Here is a 27,660-nt window from a genome sequence, read left to right on the forward strand (position 1 = left end):
GGCAACCAGTTCATGGTGTACCCTGCCGCCTGCCCGCTGACAGCTGGGATAGGCTCCAAAACTCCAGGTGACCCTCGTGAGGATAAGCGGCAAAGAAAATGGATGGATGGTTTTCATTGACAACGGAAGATGGAAGTTACATTTCCCCCATAACATCTGCGAATATACAAATGAGTGAATTTTGAACCACTAATACGTGGGGATTCATTTACTGTATATACAGTCATTGGGTGGTTCCTTTGTAATTTTGATACTTGAGTTTTACATGCATATATGGTTTTTGGTCCTGGAACAGATCCAAACATTTACCCATTAATGAGTCCGATGGGACTCGTCGGGCTAATTAGTATAAATTATACCTTGAGGGAGAGAAATGGGCTTCTTCTGTCCCCCGTGTTTTTCCAAATGTAAATGTATTTACTTAAATACTGAATGCATAAATGTATTGAGGAAATTTCAAAGTTCCGCATAATCTGCTGGTTGACTTCCAAGTTGTTCTAATTTCCAATTTTTTAGTTTTTTTTTTATAACTCCCGAAGGAAACACTTCAGTGAGTTAAAATGTTTCAGGCACAAACTATCTATATCAAAACCTTTTATTAACTCAGGTAAAATGTTAATATTTCTTGCTGTACTATAAATATGGACTCTTTGTATAATAAAACCAAAGTAAAGTAAAACCAAATTAAAATGAAGTAAATTTAAAAATAAAATAAATCTATGCAGGTGGGCACAATGGTGTAGCTGGAAAGCGTTGGCCTCACCGTTCTGAGGTCCCGGGTTTGATCCCGGCTCCGCCTGTGGGGAGTTTGCATGTTCTCCCCATGCCTGCGTGGGTTTTCTCCGGGTACTCCAGTTTCCCCCCCCCCACATCCCAAAAACATGCAACAATAATTGGACACTCTAAATTGCCCCGAGGTGTGATAGTGATCATGGGTGCGGCTGTTTGTCTTGATTTGCCCTCCGATTGGCTGGCAACCAGTTCAGGGTGTACCCCACCTCCTTCCCGATGACAGCTGGGATGGGCTCCAGCACTCCCCACGACCCTTGTGAGGATAAGCAGCTAAGAAAATGGATGGAAAAGTCAATGCTTAGATATTTGGAGTTTGAGCCATATGTAAATTCCCTCTCTCGTGTTGGCCTTTTCGAAATTTCCACTCTTACCGCTTCACTGCTCTACATCGCACGCTTTTCTGTTATTTTTCTTCAAACTTGCCTCGAAAATATGGATGATATCATTCTCGCTCTGTTTAGGGTGATTCAATATTCTTTGTTGGAAATCCGCACAATGACTTCTTTGTTGCTGAGTTTTGCCAGTGTTCTGGGCAACAACATCTTAATGAGTGTCTGACAACCTGAACTGAGACAACGCACTTATTATGATTATTTTCATATTTTGTCCCCCTCAGCCACTGGACTTCGAGAGCAAGCGCACACACAACGTAGTGGTCGAGGCTGTAAATAAGCACGTGGACCCTCGCTTTGTGGACCTGGGCTCCTTCCGGGACCAGACCATAGTCCGCGTCAGCGTGTCGGACGTGGACGAGCCGCCGCTCTTTCAGCCGGTGGACGGCGCCGTCATGGAGGTGCAGGAGGACGCCAAAGTGGGAGCGCTGGTCGGCGTCGTCTCCGCCCGAGACCCCGATGTGAAAAACAAACCGGTCAGGTATGAAGAGTGGGCTGCAGTGTGTACACTGGTTGGGGTGACTGGCAATTCTTTCCTTGGAATTCTTCGAACAGGTATTTTTTTTTTTTTAGTGAACTACTTTGCTACACAGGGTACAATCATGTGGCCACTGAACTGGGAAATGTCATTCGAAACATAAAATATTGCCGATGGCTTAAAGCACATCAGGCAAAAGCTGCTTTTACTTATACACTCTGTAATTGTAAATGTCACATACACGGTTTTAGCGTTTAGATGTTGCTCCCGAGCATGTTCTGTGTCAGAATGCATCTTTACAGCAGGGGTGCCCAGACTTTTTTTACCTCAAGATCTACTTTTCATGCAGCCGGGGGGTGGGGGAATGATGATGCTCGCAAACCATTTTAAGGTTAATGTTATGTTGCCTCCTATATTTAAAATACAGAATTAGCTTTTTGTTTACTATATTGTCTGTGCTTTCATCCTGGATCAGGCTGAGCCAAGGTGGAATTTTAAAATGACACACAATCTCATCCTGCATTTTCTACTTTGGCTTGAGACCAGACCTTTCCCACTAGGAATAGAGAAAATCTCGTCCAGTTTAACCACTTTTTCTTCGATTATTCACATACTCCGACAGTCATTGCATCTTGAAAAAACAGCATTTCTTTTTTTAACTTTCTCTATTAATATCGAAAGTAAACATAAGCAGCATGTCTAGCTCGTCTTTGCTCTACGTTGCCCAGACTGTGTTGCTAACTAAAGCAGCGGTGGTGGACGCTGTCATTATAAAACACATTGATGGTCTGCGTAAGTACTGTAACATTTGTAATTATGAGTGTACGCCTTTAAGAGCGGGATGGGGGGCGGGTGGAAAGTAGACTACGAAAAAGAACGTGTGGCGGAGCAGCGGTTGTTGTTGGAGAAAGTTCCGTGTGCTGCCTAAAAGAAACCAGTGGCTTCATTTTTTTACAGTATGAATGAGAATTGAGCCATTGGATGTAACAAGCAGTCATCCCACACTCATTTAATCACATTGCAAAATGGCACAAACTAAATAGCTGTATGGTATACTTTCAATTTGCATTGGATTTATTTTTTTTAGAGTTAGCATCCGCGCAGTTTAGAGGGAACATTGGCTAACGCCCCACCGTCCCGCGATCGACGCATTGAGCACCCCTGCTTTACAGTATCAAATATGCCTGAGAAAAACTTGGGCCTATGTCTGCTTTTATTGGACGAAATAAGCTTCATTTGTCGTACATTTGGTGTACAAGTGAATGCGAGAAAAGCGAAGAGAAAAGGGTTCACATCGACGTCAGCGTGCATGGAAAACAGGATTGCCGCCGCTGAATGTGACGACAGTACGCCAAAAGCAACTCAATTGTTCTGTCTTTCTCCGAGCTTAACCGCTGTAAATACAATTTTTATTGGAACCAAATTTATGTCATGAAAAATGGGTTTAAAAAGACCCCATAATTCACCGGCGGGGGCAAGCGCGCACAGGCAGCCGATTTCATCTCCAACCGCGCAATGGATGGAGCTTCATCGTCTTCCTTTTTTTTTTTTTTTCTCCACGGTCGCGGCGCATGATAAGAGACGATATCGCCGAGTAATCTCCTGTACCAAGGTCTTGGGTTTACGCATCCTCGGAAGAGCAATTGCTGGCGCGAGGGGCGGGGGGAGCAGATAAGGGCTAAGACAGTGTCGCTGACGGGAGTGTAACGCTGGCACTTGCGGGGGGCCTGTGCAAATTACCTCCATTAAAAATGCATGAGGCTCCCAGGTTCCAGGTGTAATAAAGTACAACACACTGGCAGCGTTGTCGTTCACGGGCAGCCGGGAGCTGCGAGAGGCTGCGTGTGTGTGTGCGCGTGTGTTACATGGGCGCCTGCGTGTTTATGTGTGCGCATGAGCAAATGAATGGGTGATTAAGTGGATGGGAGGAGGGGGGGACGCTGGCCAAAAGCCACCAACTGGGCTAAGTTGGCAAGCCCACGGCCTCTGGCGCTCCAGTAACACACATACACACACTCTTTCAGACCTGCATATGAATGCAGCCTGAGCAACGAGTTTGAATTAACACACCCGCGCGGTGGCAAAAATTTATCGCCGCGCTTTGCCACAAGCTTCAAATGGGCCGCAGCTAAAAGCATCATCGCGCATATTCCAGCAGGTAAATCAAGCAGCTGGCAGACAGCTGCGCCTGTCAAAAGATGATCCCGGATCGACAACAACTTTGGAAAAAGAGAGTCCTGTCACATTATAAGAACATAAATCCTTATTTATAGGCGGGGGGGGGGGGGTAGGTACGCGGCGGTCAAGTTCACAGTTTTGTGCTGCAGCTCAGCGGATTAAAAGGAACAAGAGATGTATGGAAGGAAAGGAATTGTTGTTTCTGCGCTGCGGAGTCGGGAAAAAAGTTTACTTGGGTTGGTTGCAAGAAAAAAAGTTATCAGTGGTGTAGTGCTTCACATCCCTGTTAAAACATTTCTATAGAACATTTCTAAAGAATTTCCAAAGAACTTTAGGACTCAAGTCCTGTAGAATTTCTAGAGAAATTCTATTATTCTGTAGAAATTCTATACAAAATCACTGCAAAGTTCAATAGAACAAGTTGTTTTGTATAAATTCTGTAGAATTCTGGAGATTTCTATAGAATTTCTATCGAAATTTTTTTGGCAGGGATTGCTGACTTTCAGCTCAACAACCTGCTTTGATTTCAGCCTGGTAAATTTGATTCAAAGAAATAATACACAGATTAAAAAATAAATGCAATGTAACGTCCCTGGTCAGTGGACAGAATGTTTTTGAAATGTGACGCACCACAATGAGTGAAATTCCGGTGGTGTGGATTAACAATGCATCCAATAGGTCACGTCATGTGTACGGTGCCTTGACAATGTGATGTTAATCCTCTCTCATGTAATGTTTTTTTTTTTTTTTAGTGCGCGGATTTGACGTAATAGGCGCGGCGACAAAGGCTCGCGAATGGCCCCGCCTCCGGAGCTCTTTCGTCATACTCCGCGTCATTCCCGTCCGAAGAATAATCCGAATATTCAACATTATTTACAGCCGCAGGGTCAAATCTGTATGGACGTATTCCTCCGTCTTCCCGATCAACCGATTCAGCTCTTTCTTCATCAGATGAGAATAAATCAAAAATCAGAGCTGGCCACAATTGTTTCCCAACGTAAGCTAACTTTTATCGCCGCGCCTTTTACGTCACATCCGCGCACGTAGGTTCATGTGACTCGCCAAAATGGCGGCGCCCATGAAAATTCGTAGTTGCCGATTAAAAAAAATCTTCTCAAAACACCACATTGTCGTGATGGATCGTTAATCCCAACCATCGGAATTTCCCTTCAACAACAGTTAGCTAGCTAACTTCTTGTTTTCCTTTCAGCTTGTCCCGTTAGGGGTCGCCACAGCATGTCATCTCAGATGAACGCATATTTGTTTGGCACCGGATGCCCTTCCTGACCCAACCCCTCTGCATTTAGCCAGGGAGAGACGCTTACAGCACCTGGTATCCCCAGGCGGTCTCCCATCCAAGTACTAACCAGGGCCAAATCCGCTTAGCTTCCGAGATCGGCCATTCTCAGGGTAGCATGGCCGTAAGCGGTTAGCCAGCTAACCACACATCACAATCGCATCGGATAACCGCCGCTCAAGTTGTGTTTTCACCGGGACCCGTTTTAGCCACTGAAAGCCCTTTATGTGTTTGTTTTTCTGGAGTGCAGTATGATTTTTTTTTTCTCAAGCTGAATAGACAAAAAAGTGACAAGCATTAGAGATGCCTTGAGACTTGTCGTGGGACGCTATTAGGAAGATCGCGACAGGGTTGAAACTGTTCCAGAACAGGGAGGTCTTCACTTCCTGGTGAAAATGGTCAAATTAGTTGGGGGGGGGGAGACTTAAATATGTATCAGAAATATTTATTCAAATATGCAAGATGAAATCGAAATATCTAAAAATGTGTCCTGGAATTTTTCCCACGGTAACCTATAGTCAATTGTGTTTGTTTGCTCAAGGTTCTCCATCGATCGCAGCACCGACCAGAGCATGATTTTCCACATCCATCCTGACTCCGGCGCCATCACGCTGGACAAGATTTTGGACCGTGAGACGGCAGGCTGGCACAATATCACCGTGACGGCAGTGGAAGCAGGTACGTGTCCTCGGACTCCTTTCGCGATATTTGCCTCATCCCACGACATATGGCTGAGGTGTCACTAAGGGAAGTGTGGTTGCATTTATTTCTGGCAAGCTTTGGAAAGCACATCTTCAATCTCATCTTTCCATGTCAACGTAATTATTACTCTTGCTTCTTAAAGCTGCATTTGAGTCGTGATATTGTGACAGTAAATTAAAAAAAAAAATGGTAGACATTTATGCCATCGTGCTAATGACATGACATCAAAGAGGCTATTACCAGCTACATCCCGTCAGTCTAACGTCATTATTGCCCGAGTCTTTTTTGGGATATTTCTAGAAAGCAAGACATTCCAACAAGAACATTTAGCATTTGCGGATTACCGTGGCCAAGATCTACACAGACATATGACTAAAGACACAATTTTCTTTTGTCTACACTCCAATTCCGTTCTATTTTCTGTCTCTAAACAAGTCAATGGAAAATCAGTGAAAGAGCGTCAAGAGCAAAATCATTTGACGCACTCTGCTGGTGTCATCCAAACTCCAAATGGAAGCAAATAATGCTCTCTGAAAGTTAGAAATGCCGCAATGATTGGCACGTGTCAGCCACACGCCGAACAAAAAGAAATCTTCAACACTTGCTGACTCCCTCTCGAGCCGCCGGCGAGGAACGGGCAATTTGAAATATCGCATTTATTAACAGTAGATACAAAAGCTCTTTTACAAGCCGATTGAAATATGACATAATGGGCCTCGACTTGCTAATTTCTTTGGTCTCGTTCCACTAAAGATTCTAAAAATTCTGATCGTGAATGTAATTAGCCTTGTGGAACAACTTTTAAGGCTGAGCACAAGGAACTCTATTTGTCACATTTTCACTCACAATTTTCCATTATAAAACATTTGTACAAGTGTAACAATGATAATTTTAAAGTACAGTATAAAAATAAAATGTCTTCTCGAGGTTAACCTTGATGAAAATGCCAGAGTGGAGAAGGGAATGTTGCCGCTTAGCATTCCTATCACAGAAGAAGTTCAATAGAAATTTGGAAAAAAAAAAAAAAAAATACAAACAATGAGTTCAGAAATCGTCCATAACTGTGAAGACTAATCAGGTATTTCTTCGCATAAAAGACTACCGTAATTCCCGGTTCACAGAGCGCACCTGGTTATAAGCCTCACCCAGTACATTTGTAAAGGAAATACCATTTGCTACATACATAGGCCGCAGCCGTGTAAAAACCGCAAGTGCCCACATTGAAACACGAGATATTTACAAAGAAAGACGGTACACAGAAAGAGTTTAACGCTAGCGCTGTGCTAATGCTAATGGTAGCCCCACGCTAAACCTAGTGCTAATGTTAGCGCCGCGCTAGCACTAACACTAACCGGGCCGGTTAAATTAATGAGATATTTACCAAGATAGACGGTACACAGAGAATTTAACACTAGCGCAGCTGCGCTAACGCTAGCGACGTGCTAATGCTAACGCTAGCACCCTGCTAATGTTAGAGCTAGTGCTGCGCTAACAGGGCTGGTTAAAAAAAAAACATACCGGTAAAAATCACTGAGACACGGTAGTAGCACGCTAGCACAGCGCTAACAGGGCTGGACCGGTAAAAGTAACCTCCTCGACACATATATTCCACCGGTCTCACTCTTATCTTTTCCGCTCGAGTGCCCCCTTGCGGCCATTAGAAAAAATGCACAAATTAACCGCATCACCGCATAAACCGCAGAGTTGAAAGCGTGTGGAAAAAGTTTATAGGCCGGAAATTATGGTAAACATAGCTAATTTTGCAGTCTTTATTTGATTTATTATTGTTATTATTATTATTATTGACTTGGCTGAGCATAAATGGACGCTTCGAATAGATGCTCACAACGTATGCTGTTTTTTTAATTTATTTTGTTTTATGTGGGGATTTTTTTCTACTTTAAATGCGTGTTTTTCTTTGAGATTTTTATCACGTAATGACTCGTCCAATAATCGATGGCAGCACACTATGAGGGCAAATAAGACTCTTTGCGTTATTACTCACAAAGCAATTTGGTGACTTCTTTGCTTTTCTTCTGTATTCAAAATTTCATCCCATTTTAATGCTAATGGAATTAATTTTTCATCTTAACAAACACATGCCTGCCTTCATTTGATTGAACATCTTTTTCATGAAAACATCAGGACAGCCGGTGTAAAATTGGACATTTTTTTCTTGGCCGTAGCCGCTGAGTTGACTTTTTTTTCATATATATATATATATTATATATATATATATATATATATATATATATATTCAACATTTATTCTTTGTTCTTGATTTTTTCCCCCCTCTATTTAACCGTCCGCTCATTAAATGAGACATAATATACATTTAAAATAAAAGTGGACCAATAATTATGGCAGACTTGACAGGAGGGCTGCACAGTTGATCGAATTTGAATCACGATCACGATTTCGGCTGCCACGATTAAACAGGTCTGATCGTAGGAAATTATTTTACATTTAACATTTTTGGCATTGCTGCATATGAAAAGTGCTTCATTTGTAGCAGTGCCCGAACCTACTTAGCCAGCCACGGGGGGCGGGGGGGGGGACGAACATATGGTTAAGGCTTTATTAAGGGCACAGTGCTCCGTGGCCAACTTCAAAAATTAAATCTTAAAATGTCAAATGTAGTCCTAATTGAAAATTTTGAAATGAAAAGTTGCTGCTTAAAGCCTAATGTTGTTGGATTTACGCATTAACTATATTTGTTTCTATTAAGTTGTAATTCGGGATTGCACTCGGTAATAGCACATTTATTCAGATAGTGCTTGGTAAAGTAGATTTTTCTTTTCTTTGTATTTATTTTTGTATTATTATCCATCATTGATTCTTATTTAAGGAATCATTTTCACCTGAGCACTTACATATCGTTATTTGAAAAGTAGTGCAATTAAAAACTTTTCCTTAATATCAGGCATAATCGTGATTACAATATGACTTAAAATGATTGTGATTTTTTTTTGGGCCACAATTGTGCAGCCCTAATTGACACCATAGTTTTTGTTTTTCTGAAATTACCTCCTGTGACAATTTGACCCTGTGTGACGCACATGAGCCCCAACAAAATTTGCAAGGATTGTGTTTTCCCTTTCATTCAAAACAAATACACCCCAACTGTGTTGACACGAAGTCAGGTATGAGCCCTTTATTAAAAGCGAACCCTGTGAGCTAATGCTAATCTCCGCTTCCACCAAATCTCAGTGTAGTTCTTCTCGCTTGTTGGCTTTTAAGTAGTAATCCCACCAATGTTGTCTGGACGTTGCTTGAAAGTGACTCTGGAGCTTCAGCAAGCCTATCTCCTGCGTCATAGCTGGAGAAACCCAGTATAGGAGTGATTATGTTGTAATTATACTCTGCACAGAATCCCGACACAGCAACTCACAGATGCATTTACCGTGCTGACTTTTTTCGCACGCTTTCAACTCTGCGGTTTATGCGGCGATGCGGCTAATTTGTGCATTCTTTTTTCTAATGGCCGCAAGGGGGCACTCGAGCGGAAAAGGTAAGAGTGAGACCGGTAGAATACACATGTGCAGAGGAAGTGACCTTTACCGGTCTGGCCCTGTTCACACTGTGCTAGCATGTTACTGCCGTGTCTCAGTGATTTTTACCAGTATGTTTTTTTTTTTTTGACTGGTCCTGTTAGCACAGCGCCAGCGTAACCATTAGCGCGACGCTAAATTTTGTGCGGTGCTGGCGTTAGCATTAGTGAGCTGCTGTGTTACTGGCATTACTAAGTGATATTTACCGTTAAGTTTTATTTTAATTGGCCCTGATAACGTTAGCGCTAGCATCATTGCTAGCGTTAGTGTTAGCGCTAGCATCATTGCTAGCGTTAGCGAGGCGCTAGCATTAAACTCTTTCTGTGTACTGTCTTTCTTTGTAAATATCTCTTTTTTTCAATGTGGGTTTCCATGTGGGCACTTGCGGCTTTTACACAGCTGCGGTGTATGTATGTACCAAATGGTAATTCCTTTACAAATGTACTCAATGAGGCTTGTAACCGCGTGCGGTCCGTATGCCGGGAATTACGGGACTTGGTTGTTTAATTTAACTCTCTGGCACTCCAGACACCAAAACGATTGCATATAAACTGTCAGAAAGCCCGTTTTCCATAAAATGTCTCCGTGAAGGCCGCCGATGCCACGGGGGTCAACTTGTCCGAGGACATTGTTAAAACCGGAGCCCCGCAGCACAGCCTTTAATTACGCCGTACGTCCTTTAGCCACCTCTGAACTCTCGTATCTCCGTTATCGGACAAGCGACGTCTGAGCCCCGGGATTAACCCGGACTGCGAAAGCGCGAGATGCACACTAAATGTCAGCGGGCACAGTACGTAACCCTGCGCTCGTTATACTTCGCACAAACACAAATGTACTCCATCTTGACATTCATCCAATTAAAAGTTCTCAGAGCCTAACCTTTATTGTAAACATTTTCACGTACACACCAGGCTAAGTTAGACTGACATATAATTTTCTGATAGCGAGTATGATATCATGTCGCTGAAATGTTGTTGTTTTTTTTTCTCCCCTTTTTACCCAGACAGGTTGGTTCACCCCGAGGATAGATAGGTAGATACAGGTTGTATTTGGAAAGTGTTTATCTCTGGCAGGGTTGAAGGGAAAAGTAAATTCACTTTAGCATAAATTGTCTGTCTGGCAAATAAATGTGCACAGTTTGAGGTTTAGAGCATCAAAACACGATTCAGCTTTATATATCTGACACACAAAAGCAACGTCTTAGTGTATGTGTGTGTGAGTTTGCCATCAAAATACAATACAAGAGAGTAAATAACAAAACAGCGTGTGTTCCCAAGCACGTAGCCCTGAATTGAAAAATCGAAAAACAGACATCAAACTTTTCTTGCAACAACTTTCGAATAAAAAAAATAATAATAAAAACATCTCCGATGACAGTGCGTGCATTTTCCACAGTGATAAATGTGATTTTTTTTTTTTTTTGTATGTGCATGTATCACCATATCATTGCTAATATCTCGTTGATATTTACACATTGGAATAATTCAGTGTTCAATTCAGTTCAATATAATTTTGAATAGGGCGGCACGGTGGAGCAGCTGGTAAAGTGTGGCCTCACAGTTCTGAGGACCCGGGTTCAATCCCGGCCCCACCTGTGTGGGTTTTCTCCAGGTGGACACTCCGGTTTCCTCCCACATCCCAAACACATGCAACATTAATTGGACGCTCTAAATTGCCCCTAGGTGTGATTGTGCGTGCGACTGTTTGTCTCCATGTGCCCTGCAACTGGCTGGTGACCAGTTCAGAGTGTACCCTGCCCGTTGACAGCTGGGATAGGCTCTGGCACTCCCCATGACCCGAGTGAGGATAAGCGGCAAAAAAAAAATGGATAGATAATTTTGAATAGCTCGAGAAAAACTGAATCACTTATGACTTGTCAAGAAGGGGAACAATAATGTCACTCTTTAGGTTACAGTCATTGGTCCCATTGTAATTCCCACAACCCCCCCCCCCCCCCCAAAAAAAAAAAAAAAAAAAAACACGGGATGTCACGGAAGAACAAGGTGAAAAATCAGCGAGAGTGCTTGTGCCGAGAAGGTTAGCCACGCGGGTTAATGCTTCACGACTTGTCGCCGTGACAAATTCAATCAAGAGGTCATGGCTGTACGATGAAGGAGACAATTCTCCGCTGTGATGCTCCTGGAAAGGCCAGCGAGTACTCAATCACGTTCTACTCTTCCACTCGGAAAGCAAGTTAGTCTCTAATAGAGATGTCTAAAAGAGGGGGGAAGAAAAGTACGTCAAAAATGATACCTGACCCTCCAGTTGAGACTTGTAGGGATCAGTTTTGTGGCATTTTTGTGTGATTTCTTTTTCAAGAGGTTGAAAAACAAGAAACGTTTGGTGTCCAACTTACCGATTGGAAGGTTTGCGTCCTCCACTTTGGTACAGTTGGAGTTGAGGATTTTAAAAGTATTTTTGTGTTATCAAATAACAATAGTTGGAAAAACCCGTTACCCTTGATTTCTGATTCCAAATCTAGTTCATGAATTTCATGGGAAAATACGATGAGGCGGTTAAGGATTTAGTTAGAAAGGCACTGAATACAACGAAAAATGGAAAGATAGTTGGTCCCGATGACATTCCAGTGGAGGTATGATAGCAAAGGTGGACGACTTCAAATACTTGGGGTCAACAATACAGAGCAATGGTGAGTGTGGTAAGGAAGTGAAGAAATGGGATGGAACAGTTGGCGGAAGGTGTCTGGCGTTCTATGTGACAGAAGAGTCTCCGCTAGGATGAAGGGCAAAGTTTATAAAACAGCGGTGAGGACAGCCATGATGTACAGATTAGAGTCGGTGGCACTGAAGAGACAACAGGAAGGAGAACTGGAGGTACCAGAAATGAAGATGTTGAGTTTCTCGGTTGGATAGGATTAGAAATGAGCTCATTAGAGGAACAGCCAAAGTTGGATGTTTTGGAGACGAGGTTCGAGAGAGCAGACTTCGACGGTTTGGACATGTCCAGGGGCGAGAGAGTGAGGAAATTTGCAGGAGGATGGTAAGGATGGAGCTACCAGGGAAGAGAGCGAGAGATAGACCAAAGAAAAGGTTGATGGATGTTGTGAGGGAGGACATGAGGACAGCGGGTGTTAGAGAGGAAGATGAACGAGATGGACTTAAATGGAAAAAGATGACACGCTGTGGCGACCCCTAATGGGACAATCTGAAAGAAAAGTAGAAGAAATTCCCCTAAATTTAGGTCTTGATAAAACAAAATTTTGAGCCCACTGTGGTCTTGCCTATGAGTCAAGACCAAGATTCTTCATCACATATATTCTGGACTTAGTTTGGCGACTCACACCTTTAAAACATCAAGTGTGGAACTGTGTTAACATGAAGAGCAGCAAGAGGATGTCAGGAGATACAGTCTTGTTCCCTGCTGCTCAATCTTGATAGCGGTAAAAAACTAGTTCTTGTCTGAAAATTGTCATGGAAAAGGCAAGTAGTTTTTTTTTTTCCTCCTCAGTTCTGTTCAGGCATTCATAGAAGTGGATTGCATCGTGTTTGTGCAAATGTTCTACCCTCGTTTGAAATAGCAAAGCTTGTATTTTATTTGTGGTCATTTTTGGTATGAGAAAGGAACTTTGGTCTGATGTTTTTATTTCTCATGGATTTGTTTTTTTTTTTTTCAGTTGTTACATTCCAGTCAAACTAGTATACATAAGGGCCCACTTAGCGCTTCACTGTGTACAAGGGATCTTTGATGAAATATTTATGACAAGTGTTTTTCAAATAAATAGTCGCTATAATTACGACTTCACAAAAGTGTTACAATAGCTCAGTAATAGAGTATAGCATGTTCCAGCTTTGACCCCGTAGATTCAGAACATCATAAACCAAGGACCTGTTTGAACAAAAGTATTAGGACAGATGATTATTCAGTGATCCCACTCATCCACAGAGTAACGGCGATCATCCATCCATCCATCCGTCCATCCATCCGTCCAATATCTACCGCTTTTCTGGGTTGGGTCGCGGGGTAAGTAGCTTCAACAGGGATAACCATACTTCCCTTTCCCCAGCCACTTCTTCCAGCTCTTCCGGCCGGAGGGATCCCGAGGCTTTCCCAAGCAAACCCGAGAGACAGAGTCTCTCCAGCGTGTCCTGGGTCGTCCTCGGGGTTTCTTTCCGGTGGGACATGCCCGGAACACCTCACCAGGGAGGCGTCCGGGAGGCATCGGAATCAGATGCCCCAGCCACCTCATCCTGCTCTCCCGGATGACCGAGCTTCTCACCTTATCTCTAAGGGAGAGCCCGGACACCCTGTGAAGGAAACTCATTTCAGCCGCTTGTATCCGGGATCTTGTTGTTTCGGTCACGACCTACAGCTCGTGCCCATAGGTGAAGGTCGGAACTTAGATCAAGTGGTAAATTGAGAGCTTCCCCTTTCGACTTAGCTCCCTCTTTCCCACAACGGACCGATACAAAGTCCGCATCACTGTAGATCCTGCACCGATCCGTCTGTCGATCACTCACTCGTGAACAAGACCCCAGGATACTTGAACTTGGGGCAGGATCTCATACCCGACCTGGAAAGGGCACGCCACCCTTTTCCGACTGAGGACCATCGTCTCGGATTTGGAGGTGCTGATTCTCATCCCAGCCGCTTCACACCCGGCTGCGAATCTCTCAAGTGAGAGTTGAAGATCATGGCTTGATGAAGCCAACAGAATCACATCATCTGCAAAGAGCTGAGATGCGATGCTGAGGCCACCAAACCAGACACCCTCTACTCCTCGGCTGCGCCTAGAAATTCTGTCCGTAAAAGTTATGAACAAAATCGGTGACTAAGAGCAGCCTTGGCAGAGTCCAACTCTCACCGAAACCGAGTCTGACTTATTGCCGGCAATGCGACCAAACACTGACAGCGGTCGTACTGGGACCGAACAGCTCGTATCAGTTGGGTTCAGTACCCCTTCCCCCACCCGTCTCTTGTAACAGACATCACTCGCGTTTTATTCGCCTCTCTCCAAAGTTGTCAGTGTAATTTAGCGCCACTGTGCAGCACACTGAGTCCCAGGAACATGCACAACAGCTGGTGAGTGCCACAAAAGATGGCACCAATCTTCACAACACAATCTTTCTTCTTCTTGTCCATCAGCAGACACATTTAGAACAGCACCACTTGGTCCACATGAATGAATCTGTCTCACTTGATAGCTTCTTCTTTCCCCCCACCCCTCTTTTCTTTTTTCGGCGGCTCGAGTTGGATAAGGATGGGAAATTCTTACATTGTTTAATCTGTTTTCAATTCTGGAAATTGAAATGTATAATGCGTAACATGGGATGATTGCTTCTTTTCACTGGGGCTCAACAGGGACAGCGACATAATGAGGAGACGAAATTAGCAGGACAGAAATGATATCTCGTGCCGGCGCAGCGCTTCCCATTGTTGTGTTCTCGTTCCCGCTCCGTCACAATGCGGTCCCATTAAAAAAAAAAAAAAAAAAAAAAAAGGGGGGGGGGGCTGCATTGATGTGAGGATTATACTATTAGTGGCGGCCAGTGTTCTCATCAGCTCCCGGGACGCCAGTGGGCCCGATGCTGTTTGTGCGGGGATTGCACCAGAGAGTTGCAGAATGTGGCAATTGTTTCCATCACATTTTTTTTTTGCACATCCGCATGAGCTGTAGCCATAATTTCACATTTAGGGAAAATATATACACTGAAAGGTGAGCATTATCTCCAATATAAAGTGTGAGAATGAGTTAGCTTGTAAGTCAGTTCAATTTGCTTCGTAGTTAGCTTATTGGCCACTTCGTAAGTTTGTTAGTTTGTCCGTCTGTCTGGTCATTTGTTTGTTAGCATGTTAAGAACATCGCAAAGTCAGTTGCACTATTTATGTGTGACGAAGGTTGTTAGGTGAGTGGGTGTGGTTAGAAAATTCGATATTTTGGCACGCACATTGGTAGCTAGGGTGGTAATAAATTTGTTATCTTGTGAATCAGGTGGATAGGTAGGTAGCATCTTAGTCATGTATGTAATTAGCAAGTTAGCCAGAGATAAGTAGATTCACAGTAGTTTGTCATAAGTGAGCGAAGCTTTTCCTTTCCGCTTGTCCCGTTAGGGGTCGCCACAGCGTATCATCTCAGATGAACGCATATTTGTTTGGCACAGTTTTATGCCGGATGCCCTTCCTGACACAACCCTTCTGCATTTTAGCCGGGGAGAACGGTGGGTCGCTATAGTTAGCTATTATTGTCAGCTTCTGCTCGAGATAGTCAGTTACAGTAGCTCTATAGGTAGGGAGGTAGGTGGTTAGCACCTCTGCTAGTTAGTAGGTAGCTTGCTAGTGAGGTAGATACTGTATGTTGCTAGTGAGCAAGGTAGGTAGGTGAGTGAGCAGTTCATTCGTTAGTTTATTGCTCAGCTCGGTAGTTAGGTAGTGAAGTGTGTCTCATGGCCATATTTAGTCATGACTGCATAACTTCCTTCCTCGTGTCCTCAGTGGAGCTCTGTTCTGTGGTCAGATGTGTCCTTGAGTGATATTGCGCGCCTCTGCACGTAGCCTCATAAGTTAACCTTGATGTACTGTATACTGGAAACTTTGTAGTAATGCACTACCAGCTAGAACCAGTTCAGACAGTCTAGTCTTTGTCGAGTGAAGATCCCGATGTTGTGCAATAGGTTAGACACCGCCCATGGTTCGACATTAAGACAGGATAAGAGATGTCTGCTCTCGCTGTACCTTTGGACTTGTGATCTGCTCTCTTCAGCCATTGTCTGTAACTCGTAAGTGCCCGGAATATTCTGTAAGTAAATGCTTCAAAGAAACTGTTCATCTTCCCCAGACTGTGTTTGGATGACCAACATTCTCACTACCCGAAATTAAAAGAACATGCGGAGGAAAAAAGCATCCTCCAACAGTAGGTATAGGTAAATACATACGACATCATCCAGTATTTAGTGAGCAACGTTAGTAAGTCGGTTGGTAAGTAATAATTTAAGGTGTAAGTCTGTTCATTAGGAAATTCGTAGTTGGGTATCATCAAAGCCAGTTAGATAAGTCAACAGTTTAGCAAGGTGGTTAGCTAGGTAGTGTGCTAGTTTGGTATAGACTTAGTTATTAGCTCTTGGGGGTGTTGATCAGATACTTTTAATTAGTAAGCAAGGCTGGTACAGTATATTGCTGGACAATAAATGAGCTTGTAAATCAGGTAGGTAGTACCTTATCTTTTCGTTATGTAGTTTTCATACTAACCAATTAGCTAGCTAATAAGGTAGCTCGGTAGGTAGCATGCTAGAGAGCTAGGCTAGTACAGTAGCAAGTGTGAAAGGTTACGCGGTGAGTGGGTGGTTGTTAATGAACTTACTGCTAACTGTCATAGCATGACATTTTTTGTTAAATTTTAATTGTAAGTCGTCCCCCGGCATATGAATGAGGTTTTTGTCAAGAGTGAGTGCACCTAATTGTTCCCATTTTTGTGCAGTTAATCAGTTGACATCGACGCGCTAAGTTTTCTATCGCATTGGTTGTTGTTTTCTTGTCACTGGCTTGTTAGCAGAAGTTTTTTTCTTTTTCTTTTTTTTTTTTTTAACAGCTGACACTCACAGGTACTTGCGCTAGTGTCGACTGCCGATTTAGTCATTTAAAAATGTTCTCTAATCAAGCAGGATAACAAGCCGGCTCCGGATGCACACACAACTCTCATTTCGCTTTTTATTCTCTCATTATTTTTCCATCTCCAACCAGGAATAGTCTCACATGCACACACTCAAAAATGTGTGTATTCTGTATAGATTTGGCGTCCTCAGACGTATACTCTATATAATGTTTAGTGAGTACATTGGACAAAATAAGTTCTAAGATACCGCAGTAATTTCAAGTAGCTTTTGATTGTGCTAATTGTATCATCCTCACACCTCCCACATTGACACTTTAGCCCATTAAGAGCGTTTGCCCGAGTGCCGGCGTTCTTGGTCCTCTGTGATCTATCTTAAATATCCTAATGAATAAAACAAACGCCTTTGTAGCTACGTGTTCCTCATACGCTCGGCGTATTAGCGACGTACTGGATGCAAAAATTTGAATAATTGGTGTCTGTATTTAGGCTACCTAACGAGAAAAAAAAGCAGCTTTCTGTCTCTGTCTGTTCAACATCTGGCTATGAATTAACAGCAATTACTCAATCAAACAATTTGTTTCTTCTTAGCCAGAAATAAAGTTGCTCAAAAATATATCATCTCAATTTGGTATATAGTGAACATCTGGTCCTAAATACACAACTACAACAATTCATACATGATTAGTCACACCACAGTGGATTGATGTATGCCGACTCAATTAATGGAAGTTCATAAACTGCAAAAAGCGGGGATGGAGAAATGATTATCCGAAATTGAATACTATTTTCTTTAACTGATTTGAACACCCAGATCAAAATGAAATAGACATGTATCGGGCAGTCAAGGAGACTACATCAAGGGTGCCCAGACTTTTTTTACCCCAAGATCTACTTTTCAAGCAGCCAGCCTCTCGGGGGGGGGGGGGGTTGATGCTCCTAATGTTATGTTATCAATGTTATGTGATATGTTATACTATTTATAAATATACATGTATATTTAAAATACAGAATTAGCTTTTTGTTTACTATATTGTCTGTGCTTTCATCCTGGATCAGGCTGAGCCAAGGTGGGATTTTAAAATGACACACCATCTCATCCTGCACTTCCTACTTTGGCTTCAGACCAGACATTTCCCACTCGGAAAAGAGAAAATCTCGTCCAATTTAACCACTTTTTCTTCGATTATTCACATACTCCGACCGTCATTGCATCTTAAAACTAACTTTAACTTTCTCCATTAATATCCAAAGTAAACATGAGCAGCATGTGTAGCTCGTCTTTGCTCTACGTTGCCCAGACTGTGTTGCTAACTAAAGCAACGGTGGTGGACGGTGTCATTATAAAACACATTGATGGGCTGCGTAAGTACTGTAACATTTGTGATTATGTAATAGTTTAATAGTGTACGTCTTTAAGAGCGAGGTTGGGGAGGGGTGTAAAGTAAACTAGGAAAAAGAGTGTGGCGGAGCAGCGGTCGTTGTTAGAGAAAGTACCGCGTGCTGCCTAAAAGAAAGCAGTGGCTTCTTCAATCACAATTGTGCAATTACAGAAACATTGGCTGACTTTTTTTATTTTATTTTATTTTTTTTTTTTTTTTTGGGGCACGGCGTCTCGCAATCGACCAAAACTGCCTCGATCGCGATCGACGCATTGAGCACTGCAGCACTACATTTTCGGGACACCCATGATTTTCAAATTTACAATGATTACCTATAGAACACCTGAATGACTATGACTGTGTTCCTGCCAACACCGCTCACTGATGCCAAAAGGTGTTTTTGTGTACAAGTGGAGGAGGCTTTGGCCGTAAACCTTGCAGAAGTGAACCACAAGGCCAATCCAACTGTTTTCTTCTAACTGCTTGGTTCCGTGTGTGTATTTTTCATCTGCTTTCTTAACTGTGCGCTAACGCTTTGACTTCCTTATGGGCGCCGGCGGTTGTCGCTGCCTGAAGCGCACAAACGGCTTCGGTACTGTCACCCCGTTTGATATTGGGGAATTATTGTATACGGCGGGCGACGTGTTCTAAAGTCAGCACGCTGGCACCTCTGCACTCTTTTATCAATGGCAGCATCTTGACAGTGCGTAAAGTGCTGCAGCTCCACATCGTCACCGTAATCCCTGACTATCTTGTGAAATTAAATAACGAGAAAGCTGCATTGATTCACGTGTTACCTCGAACCAGCTGATCGCTGCGCTTTCCGTTTCCTTTGCAGATAACCACACCATGGCATCACACTCAGGAGTGAGCATTCGGATACTGGATGTGAATGACAATCCTCCAGAGCTGGCCACACCCTACGAAGCCTTCATATGTGAAGATGCTCAGGCTGGCAAGGTATTTTTTCTTAGCGCCAAATTATTCCACTACAGCAGGGGTGTCAAACTCATTTTTCTCGCGAGCCGCATTGTAGTTCCGGCTTCCCTCAGAGGGCCGTTGTGACTGTGAAACAATAAAAATATTTAATCGTCTCACCATATTTACATCATCAATTTATGAACTAGTTTTGGAATCAGAAATCAAGGGCAATGTGTTTTTCAACTGGTAACACAAAAATGCTTGTAATATCTCAACTTCATCATTTATGATAATGACATTTTTAAATTTAGGTCCAGATTTTGCAAGAATCATGAAAATTGACACTCTAGATTTGGCTCCGCGGGCCACATAAAATCATGTAGTGGGCCAAATCTGGCCCCCGGGCCTTGAGTTTGACATCCATGCACTACAGGATATCTACTTTATATACTGGGTGGAATCAAAACGTTAAGACATACCTGATTATGTCGGCGCCAGGCCAGAGACTGAGGAAGGCTCTCAACCGCGGTGTTTACCTGCAGCTAGTCATTTGTAAGAATGACCGTAATTCCCGGGCTACAAAGCGCACCTGGTTATAAGCCTCACCCAGTACATTTGTAATACAAATACCAGTCGGTACATACATAGGCCGCAGCCGTGTAAAACCCGCAAGTGCCCGCATTGAAACCGACATTGAAAGACAAGATATTTACTAAGAAAGACGTTACACAGAGAGTTTAGCGCCGCCGTGCTAATGCTAACACTAGAGCCGGAGTGTTAACGCTAACGCTAGTGCCGCCGCACTAACAGGGCCGGTTAAAAAAAACCTACTGATAAAAATCCCTGAGACACGGGTAGTAACACGCTAGCGTAGCGCTAACGGGGCCTGGCCAGTAAAAGTACATCCTTGGCACATATATTCCACTGGTCTCAGTCTTACCTTTTCCGCTCGAGTGCCCCCTTGCGGACGTTAGGAAAAAATGCACAAATTAGCCGCATCACCGCATAAACCGCAGGGTTGAAAGCGTGTGAAAAGAAGTTGCGGCTTATGGGCCGTAAATTACGGAGTGAACAACAGCAACGGCATTGTTATTATGGATCAGGCGTGTCTGAGAAACACAGAAATGTTGTGTTAACCAACAGGATATTTTGGTAAACTTCAAACCTGGTAACACCCTGAGACAAAGTGTGGTGAAGACCCGACGCCCCATACCCAGAAAAGAAATCTGGTTGATGCTGTGAATTTCAGTGAAGAATGCACTGATCTTTATATTGGGGAAGCCAGGCAACCACTGAGCAGACCCATTGCGCTACATCGACGGGATAACTTTTTAGCTGTCTTAGCTGGGTGTCAAAAAGGAACAGCGCTCTTTTGACGACAGAAATGTAATCTATTCTGGACAGAGAAGACAGATGGTTTCAAGGAGGACTGAGAGAAACCATCTACATTAAGGTTGAAAAACAATCCCTAAACAGAGGCAGACGGAAAGTTCCATCCTTTCCAAAAAGTCTCATGACTTCAAGTGGTTTCACGACCATTGTTACAGTGGAATAGAATATTAACGAGGAGGATTCCACCAAAAAGGACTGCATTTCTGGATCCCAAAAGAGTGACAGCATCAGAGTGTCCCTCTAATTTCCCCAATAAATAGTTGGATTTCCACACCAACAACTCTGGTTACAGCTGGCGTAGTTAGCCTATGTACATGAACTGATGACGCCTACTCGAATGAGAGGACAAATGTCTTTGAGAACAGCAAAACAGTCCAGTTGTGATTGATGCAATCCTCTGCGAATGAAATGACCTGGATTATTGATATTTGCTGGCATCCATTTGCTCACCTGTGAAATATCAGGACGAACCTTAAATGTACTGTACTGTCCATCCATCCATCATCTACCGCTTTTCCGGGTCGGGTCGCGAGTGAAGTAGCTTCAGCAGGGATATCAAGACTTCCCTTTCCCCAGCCACTTCTTCCAGCCCTTCCGGAGGGATCTGGAGGCGGTCCCACGCCAGCCGAGAGACATAGTCTCTCCAGCGTGTCCTGGGTCGTCCTCGGGGTCTCTTTCCGGTGGGACGTCCCCGGAACACCTCACCAGGGAGGCGTCCGGGAGGCACGGGGAGAACATGCAAACTCCACACAGGCGGGGCCGGGATCATACCCGGGTCCTCGAGAACTGTGAGGCCACCGTGCCGCCATCCCCAATTATCTGTTTGAAAAATTGTTTTAAGATGATAAACATACCAACAACTGCTGTTTTAAACTACTATATTAGTCTGGCTTCGTGTTTTGCGTGAAACTGCGATTGTAAATGTACGAACAGATACACCAAAGCAGGGCAGCGAGTGTAAATAATCATTTTAAAGATATTGTTTTGGGGCATTAAACAGCGTGAAAAGTCACAGCCACAGGTGAGACCATTTCCGCCTTGACGTGTGCTTTTGCTCTTTTCGCTGAGAGACATTAAAAATTCAAAGGTTTATTCGGGGGTTTTATGCTCCGCGCGCACACAAACGCACACACACATGCCCTGGGCGAAGTTGGACCCAATTACACCTTCAAAACAAAGGGTTAATTAAAAAAACACAGGGCTTAAAAAAAACGCCGCGGCCTCCATGCTGGATGCTGTATTTACACGTGTAATGAGGCTCAGGTCCATCCTCTTCTTGATCCTCAGCGCTTGAAATGGTTGCATTTTCTACTTCGTGACTCCACTGTTTTTTTCCCCTTACACATCCTTCCCCCCCCCTCCCCACCATGAAAGGAAGCTTGCATTAACCTTCAGCTACTAATCACACAGCGTTGATTGGGCCTCGTGCACCAAAAGATCACATCTAGCCCATGAGCATTGTTATTCGTGCAAATAAGTGAAAATGCCTACCTAGCAACTGTAGGCACATGTGAGGGGGACGGAGAGGTGGAGTTTGATATGAAATGTTATTTGCATCAATTTTTACTCGTCTGTTCTGGCTTTTTAGCGTATTGTGGAGACGGCCGTAGTAGTTCGACTGTATTTTTTTTGTATTTGAAATAAGTTCCAAAAACAAGAAGCATACCAATCTTCCAGGATTCTTTTGGAATTGCAAAGATCAACATTAAAACTGGCATAAATGAAGAAAATATTTTCTTCTCTTCGAGTAGAAGTCAAATAATTCTGACGAGCTTCTCCGTCTTGTCTCACGTACCCTCAAAATGTTCACTTCCTTCCATTCCATCTGGCTACTGTGAAAAGGCAAAAAAAAAAAAATAAAAAATGTTTGAAAGCGTTTGTGCTGCTTTTGTTCAGTGCCGAGCATCTGAGGTCTGAGACGCTGGCAGAATGTATTAGAGCCCACACAACACCTGCTATACTTCACATCAACTCAAACCAAATCAACTGTCAAATTGCCTGCATTGAGTTTCCAAAGTTTCCCACACAAGGCTGCTTCTCCCGTCCACGTTGTCGCCGCAAATGGGGGCCGAGACTCTCTCCTGGAGTGCGGCACGTGGCGCACATTTATTGCACATCTTCACAGACGGTGTTTAGTCTCGGAGGATGAATTATTCTTCGGGGTGTTCGTCAGTGTTCTTGCGAGGTTTTGACAGTCGGACTTACTCAGTCAAGTGAGAATGTTATTGTAGACCTCCGGTTGTCCGGGTCACGGTCATCAGTAAAGGTTGAATTGATGAAACTGGAAATTCCTTATTTGCTGAAGACGTTTTAACTTCAATTTGAAATGCTTCTTCGGGTCTAAGTTGTTACGTGTGAGAATCAATCTTTCGGGGAAGAGATATCAAAAAGTTAGTTGTGCATATCCTTCTCATAAAAATTGTCTTATTCTACAGGAAGAGGAAGAGGGAGAGAACAACCACTTGGTAGGGAGGATGGTACTGGATTGGACACACCCACGAAAAAACATAAATAAGGTCGCTCCGCACCTCAAAAATTAAAACTGAAGAACTCTTTTGGATTCACCAAAAAAAAAAAAAAAATCACAAAAGTTGATTTTTGAAAATCAAAATACAAATTTGCTGATTAGTTTGCTTTAGGCGGCACGGTGGATCAGCTGGTGTTCTCCCTGTGGCTGCGTGGGTTTTCTCCAGGCACTCCGGTTTCCTCCCACATCCCAAAAACATGCAACATTAATTGGACACTCTAAATTGCCCATAGGTGTGATTGTGAGTCTGGCTGTTTGTCTCTACGTGCCCCGCGATTGGCTGGCAACCAGTTCAGGGTGTACCATGCCTCCTGCCCGTTGACAGCTGGGATCGGCTCCATCACTCCCCGTGACCCTCGTGAGGATAGGCGGCAAAGTTTTACCTGAAACATTTTCAAGTTCAAAATTTCAGCCTCACAAACCTTCTTCGTGTCCACGGCTGGGACGTTTTTGATGAATTCACGGATAACCTTTGTCTCACTGTATGAGCAGTTCAGCTAGACCAGTTTTCGAGATGAAGCCAAGGCAAGCCAAGTCCTGGGCTAGTGAAAAAGTCATCTTTTCTCAGTCAAGTTGTTGGGATTTTTCATCCCAGTGCAATTTTGAGTTTCAATCTTAAAAGTAATTTAAAGGGCCACTGTCATGAAATGCATGATTTTTGTATATTGATGAAAAAACGGCAGCTGGTATGGACCCATGCTTTGACAGCTTTGTGGGTTCCAAATGACAGGTAGGTGTGTATAGAGTTACTAAAAAAAAAAAAAAACAATAGTTGGGCGTGAGGACGTAATCGTTTCAGATCCGCGTCCGTAAATCAGAGGTGTTAAATGTGTTGATATGCCCGTCGGCGCCGTGTCCGCCGATCATGGCTTCGGCCAGGCTGGCTCATACATACTGTCTAGGAGTCTGAATTCATTTTCTGTACCGCCAATCCTCACTCGGGTTGCGGGGGTCCTGGAGCCTATCCCAGATGACTCTGGGAAGGTGGCGGTGTACACCCTGAACTGCTTGCCAGCCAATCTCCGGGCACATTAAAACAAACAACCATTCGAACTCACATTCACACTTATGAGCAATTTTGAGTCTTCAAATGAACCTAGCAGGCACGGGGAGAACATCCAAACCCCGTATAGGAAGACCAGATTTTAACCCGAGTCCTCAGAGCTGTAAGGCCGTGACGCCGACATTACCTTTGAAACGTTGAAACCAATATTTGATCCGCATTTATGCCACACGTATACAACCATAATCGTCTATATTTGCCAGACTAACGTGGAGTTAGCACGTTAACCCCTCTGTTTTGCGTCATCATCCCACGTACCCAGGAAGCACGTGATCCTCACCCCTCCCCCGCCCACCTCTTGGTATTTTCTTGACTTGGATGCGGAAGGACAGCTATCATACAGCGTGTATGTGTGCAGAAAAGCGGCCCGGGTGGCAAGCCAAACAGTAAATGTGACCCGAGGTAACGGCAACCCGTCAGCTCGGCGGCGCCGTCTCACAGCCGAGCCGAGGGGGTCGCGGCGACAGATTGCCTTGGTTTGACAGCGGCGTCGCCGGCATCCATCGGAGAACTCAAGTTTGTGTGTGTGTGTGTGTGTTGTGTGTGTGTGTGTGTGTGGTGTGTGTGTGTGTGTGTGTAGGGGGGGGGGGTGGACATAAATGTTAAGGCCTTGTCTGAAACATGCTCATCACATCGGTGGATCGGCGAGAACCCTAACCTGACCTGGCAAAACGGGACACTTTGATTCTCATTTTTTTTTTAAACCTAATAACTATTTAAAAGAGACGTGTTAACTCAATAGCCGCCATTACGTTAATATTCGTCGAATGGAATCAAACGATTGACTCCTGAATGTATTCATCAAGTGCATTTTTCGACCGAAGAGGTTTGCTTGTGTTTGAACTTCAGGTTTTCTCTATTGTTTCAAATTGTGACAACTAATGTTTGTCTCCTCGAAAGATTCATGGGAATTTGGTCATAAAAGAGCAACGACGTAAGATGAAGACGAATCAATGAAGCGCTTTAATTCCCCATATTTCAATGTGAATGAAATCATTCCAATCAATCCATTGAAAATTGGATCTGGCAGAGTGCTGACATGGACCATCCAGGTCCTTACCGACGCTAGCTTTGACCGCGGCTACCTTGGCTTTCTGACTGTCAGAAACACTTTCAGATCAATACTGGGCTTATTATCTGAGCTCCTCTTAGCGAAACCAATATTAATCCAAAGTGCAACGTGCATTCTAATGATTTTACAAAAGCATATAACCAAAGGGTTCATCAGGTTCCGTGATCCAGTTCAGGAATAGGGATAATACTTTTGAAACTGTGGCATGGTGGTGCAGCTGCAGAGTGTTGGACTCACAGTTCTGAGGATCGTGGTGTGAATCCTGGCCTCGCCTTTGTGGAGTTTGCATGTTCTCCCCGTGCCTGCGTGGGTTTTCCCCAGCACTCCGGTTTCCTCCCACATGTGACATTAATTGGACACTCTAAATTGCCCATAGGTGTGATTGCGATTGTGGCTATTGTGTGTCCCCATGTGCCCTTCGATTGGTTGCCTACCAGTTCAGGGTATACCCTGCCTCCTGCCAGATTTCAGCTGGGATAGGCTCCAGCAGTCCTGCGACCCTTGTGAGGGTCAGCGTCTCAGAAAATGGACAGATGGATAAACTTGCCAGGTTGGATGATTCCTGCACTGAGAAAAGAAGAATGTAAAAAGAATACTTTACTTTTACATAGTGTCGTCATCAGTGGAAATTGAGCAAAGTAACAAGCATATTTTATGATTTATTATGATTTTATTTACAGTTGTAGGGATTACAAGTATGAGAGCTGTCGGTCAAGACCAAAACAACAAGATCGTTAATAGAAGCAGGTGAAATAAATATCCACAGCAGGGTGTCAAGGCTCTCCCTTAGGCTGAGAAGCTCAGTCATCTGGTAGCTCGAGCCGCTTATCCTCCGCATTGAGAGCAGATAGATGAGGTGGCTCCGGCATCTGTTTTGTCCCACCCGAAGGAAGTCCTGGGGATGACCCAGGGCAAGATGGAGAGACTCCATCTTCCGGTTTGCCTGGGAACCAATGTTCCCTCGAAGCTGCGCAACTGCGCATTTGCGCACACTCAGCGCAGATGAAAAGAGAATGGATGGATGGATGATATGCAAGTAAAAAAATGTCAAAGTTTTTTTAAACAATATATTTATTTGATTTTTCCATATATATTTTTACAAAAACAATACAATAACAGTAAAACAAAAAAAAATGCAGTATGCACAGACACAATAGTGTCAAAAAAAGAAAGCACACAAATCACAAATAATTCACTTTTTTTTTTAATGTCAACGTTAATAGTTAAGTCAAGCACGGATACCTGAAAAATCTAGTTAAGTACACTTACAAAGTATGAATATTTCATCACTTCCCACCAGCGACTGGCTCTCTTTTGCTCTTCGGCTGCCATTTGATGATCAACGTCGTGTAGTTTACTTGGTAGCGTTTGGAATGTTTTTTTTTTTTTTTCTTTTAACCCTGCCACAAGAGATTGCATCGAAGAAAACCCAGAGAGTTGAATGTCCCTCTTATCATTTGATGTCTTTGTATACATTGATTGACCACCTCCTGTGGCTCCCCTGAAATGGAAACGCGTTACCTTCCTCTTCCCCGCAACCTTGAGCGGTCAGACAGGTCCCGGGCTGACGGGCTGCAGTTTTGGGAAAGTCTCCCCCTGTAGCTTTCCAGCCGAACAACGGGATTTAAGGGGGTCAAGGAAGGGGAGCGGCAGATAGAAATCTAATTAGGTGAATGCGCTTGAGGGAGCTACGCGAGTTGCTCGATAAACTCCCACGCAGACCGGCACTCTCCTCCTCTTCTTTTCGTTCTCCTTGTGAAGCTTGCACTGAAAAGATTGATCGATCCAAATATGTCATTGTCCAAATATTTCCTGGCCCAACCGTACGGGTACATAGCGATTGATCAACAACAAACCGACAGCTCGAGTGGTCACATCATAGTTCATTTAGATCCTTTTGGTGAGATTTTATTTTTCACGGAGCTCATTAAGATTTGTTTGCAACCTCACTCGTTTCGGTGGCGGTTTTTACTCCGAGAAAGTTTTTGGCTGCCCTGCGGACGGCGCCTAAGGAGGAAGCGCCCCTGCTGAGGGCTCCGACGCCGAACACGGATCAAGGCTCACTTTTTACATGCCTTCAAAGACATTCCAGCGTTCTTCTCTCGGTTGGAGACAAAACTCCTCCTTATGCTGCTCAGCCTTTTCCCCCCCATTTTCTGTCTTTTTTCTTTTTTAAATTGCAGGAACCTGAAAGGGCTTTGGAGAATGATGAGAAGACGAGCGCAGGTCTGTTTTGGCAGGGAAGTTTTTAGCTTGTACGGATCACAGAGGAGTTTGTTGTGTGTGCGCAAGAGATCATACAAAAAAATATTGGCTTGCATTGAGGGGCTCGTGCATTTATTAAAGGAG

The 27,660-nt window shown here is 43.7% G+C and overlaps 1 protein-coding gene across 5 annotated transcripts in view; it reads left to right on the top strand.

Annotated features, from left to right (window-relative positions):
- The window catches only part of LOC133507228 (cadherin-22), a 266,013-nt gene that overhangs the window by 216,430 nt on the left and 21,923 nt on the right, over positions 1-27,660 (top strand). For all 5 annotated transcript variants that reach the window (XM_061832064.1, XM_061832062.1, XM_061832063.1 and 2 more), the window contains 3 exons: positions 1,409-1,665; positions 5,679-5,815; positions 19,175-19,296. In XM_061832064.1, coding sequence (XP_061688048.1) covers positions 1,409-1,665; positions 5,679-5,815; positions 19,175-19,296 — 516 coding nt within the window. The remainder of the gene's footprint in view (positions 1-1,408; positions 1,666-5,678; positions 5,816-19,174; positions 19,297-27,660) is intronic.

The sequence above is a fragment of the Syngnathoides biaculeatus genome, chromosome 10, assembly GCF_019802595.1.
Source record: "Syngnathoides biaculeatus isolate LvHL_M chromosome 10, ASM1980259v1, whole genome shotgun sequence".
Classification (NCBI taxonomy): Eukaryota; Metazoa; Chordata; class Actinopteri; order Syngnathiformes; family Syngnathidae; genus Syngnathoides; species Syngnathoides biaculeatus.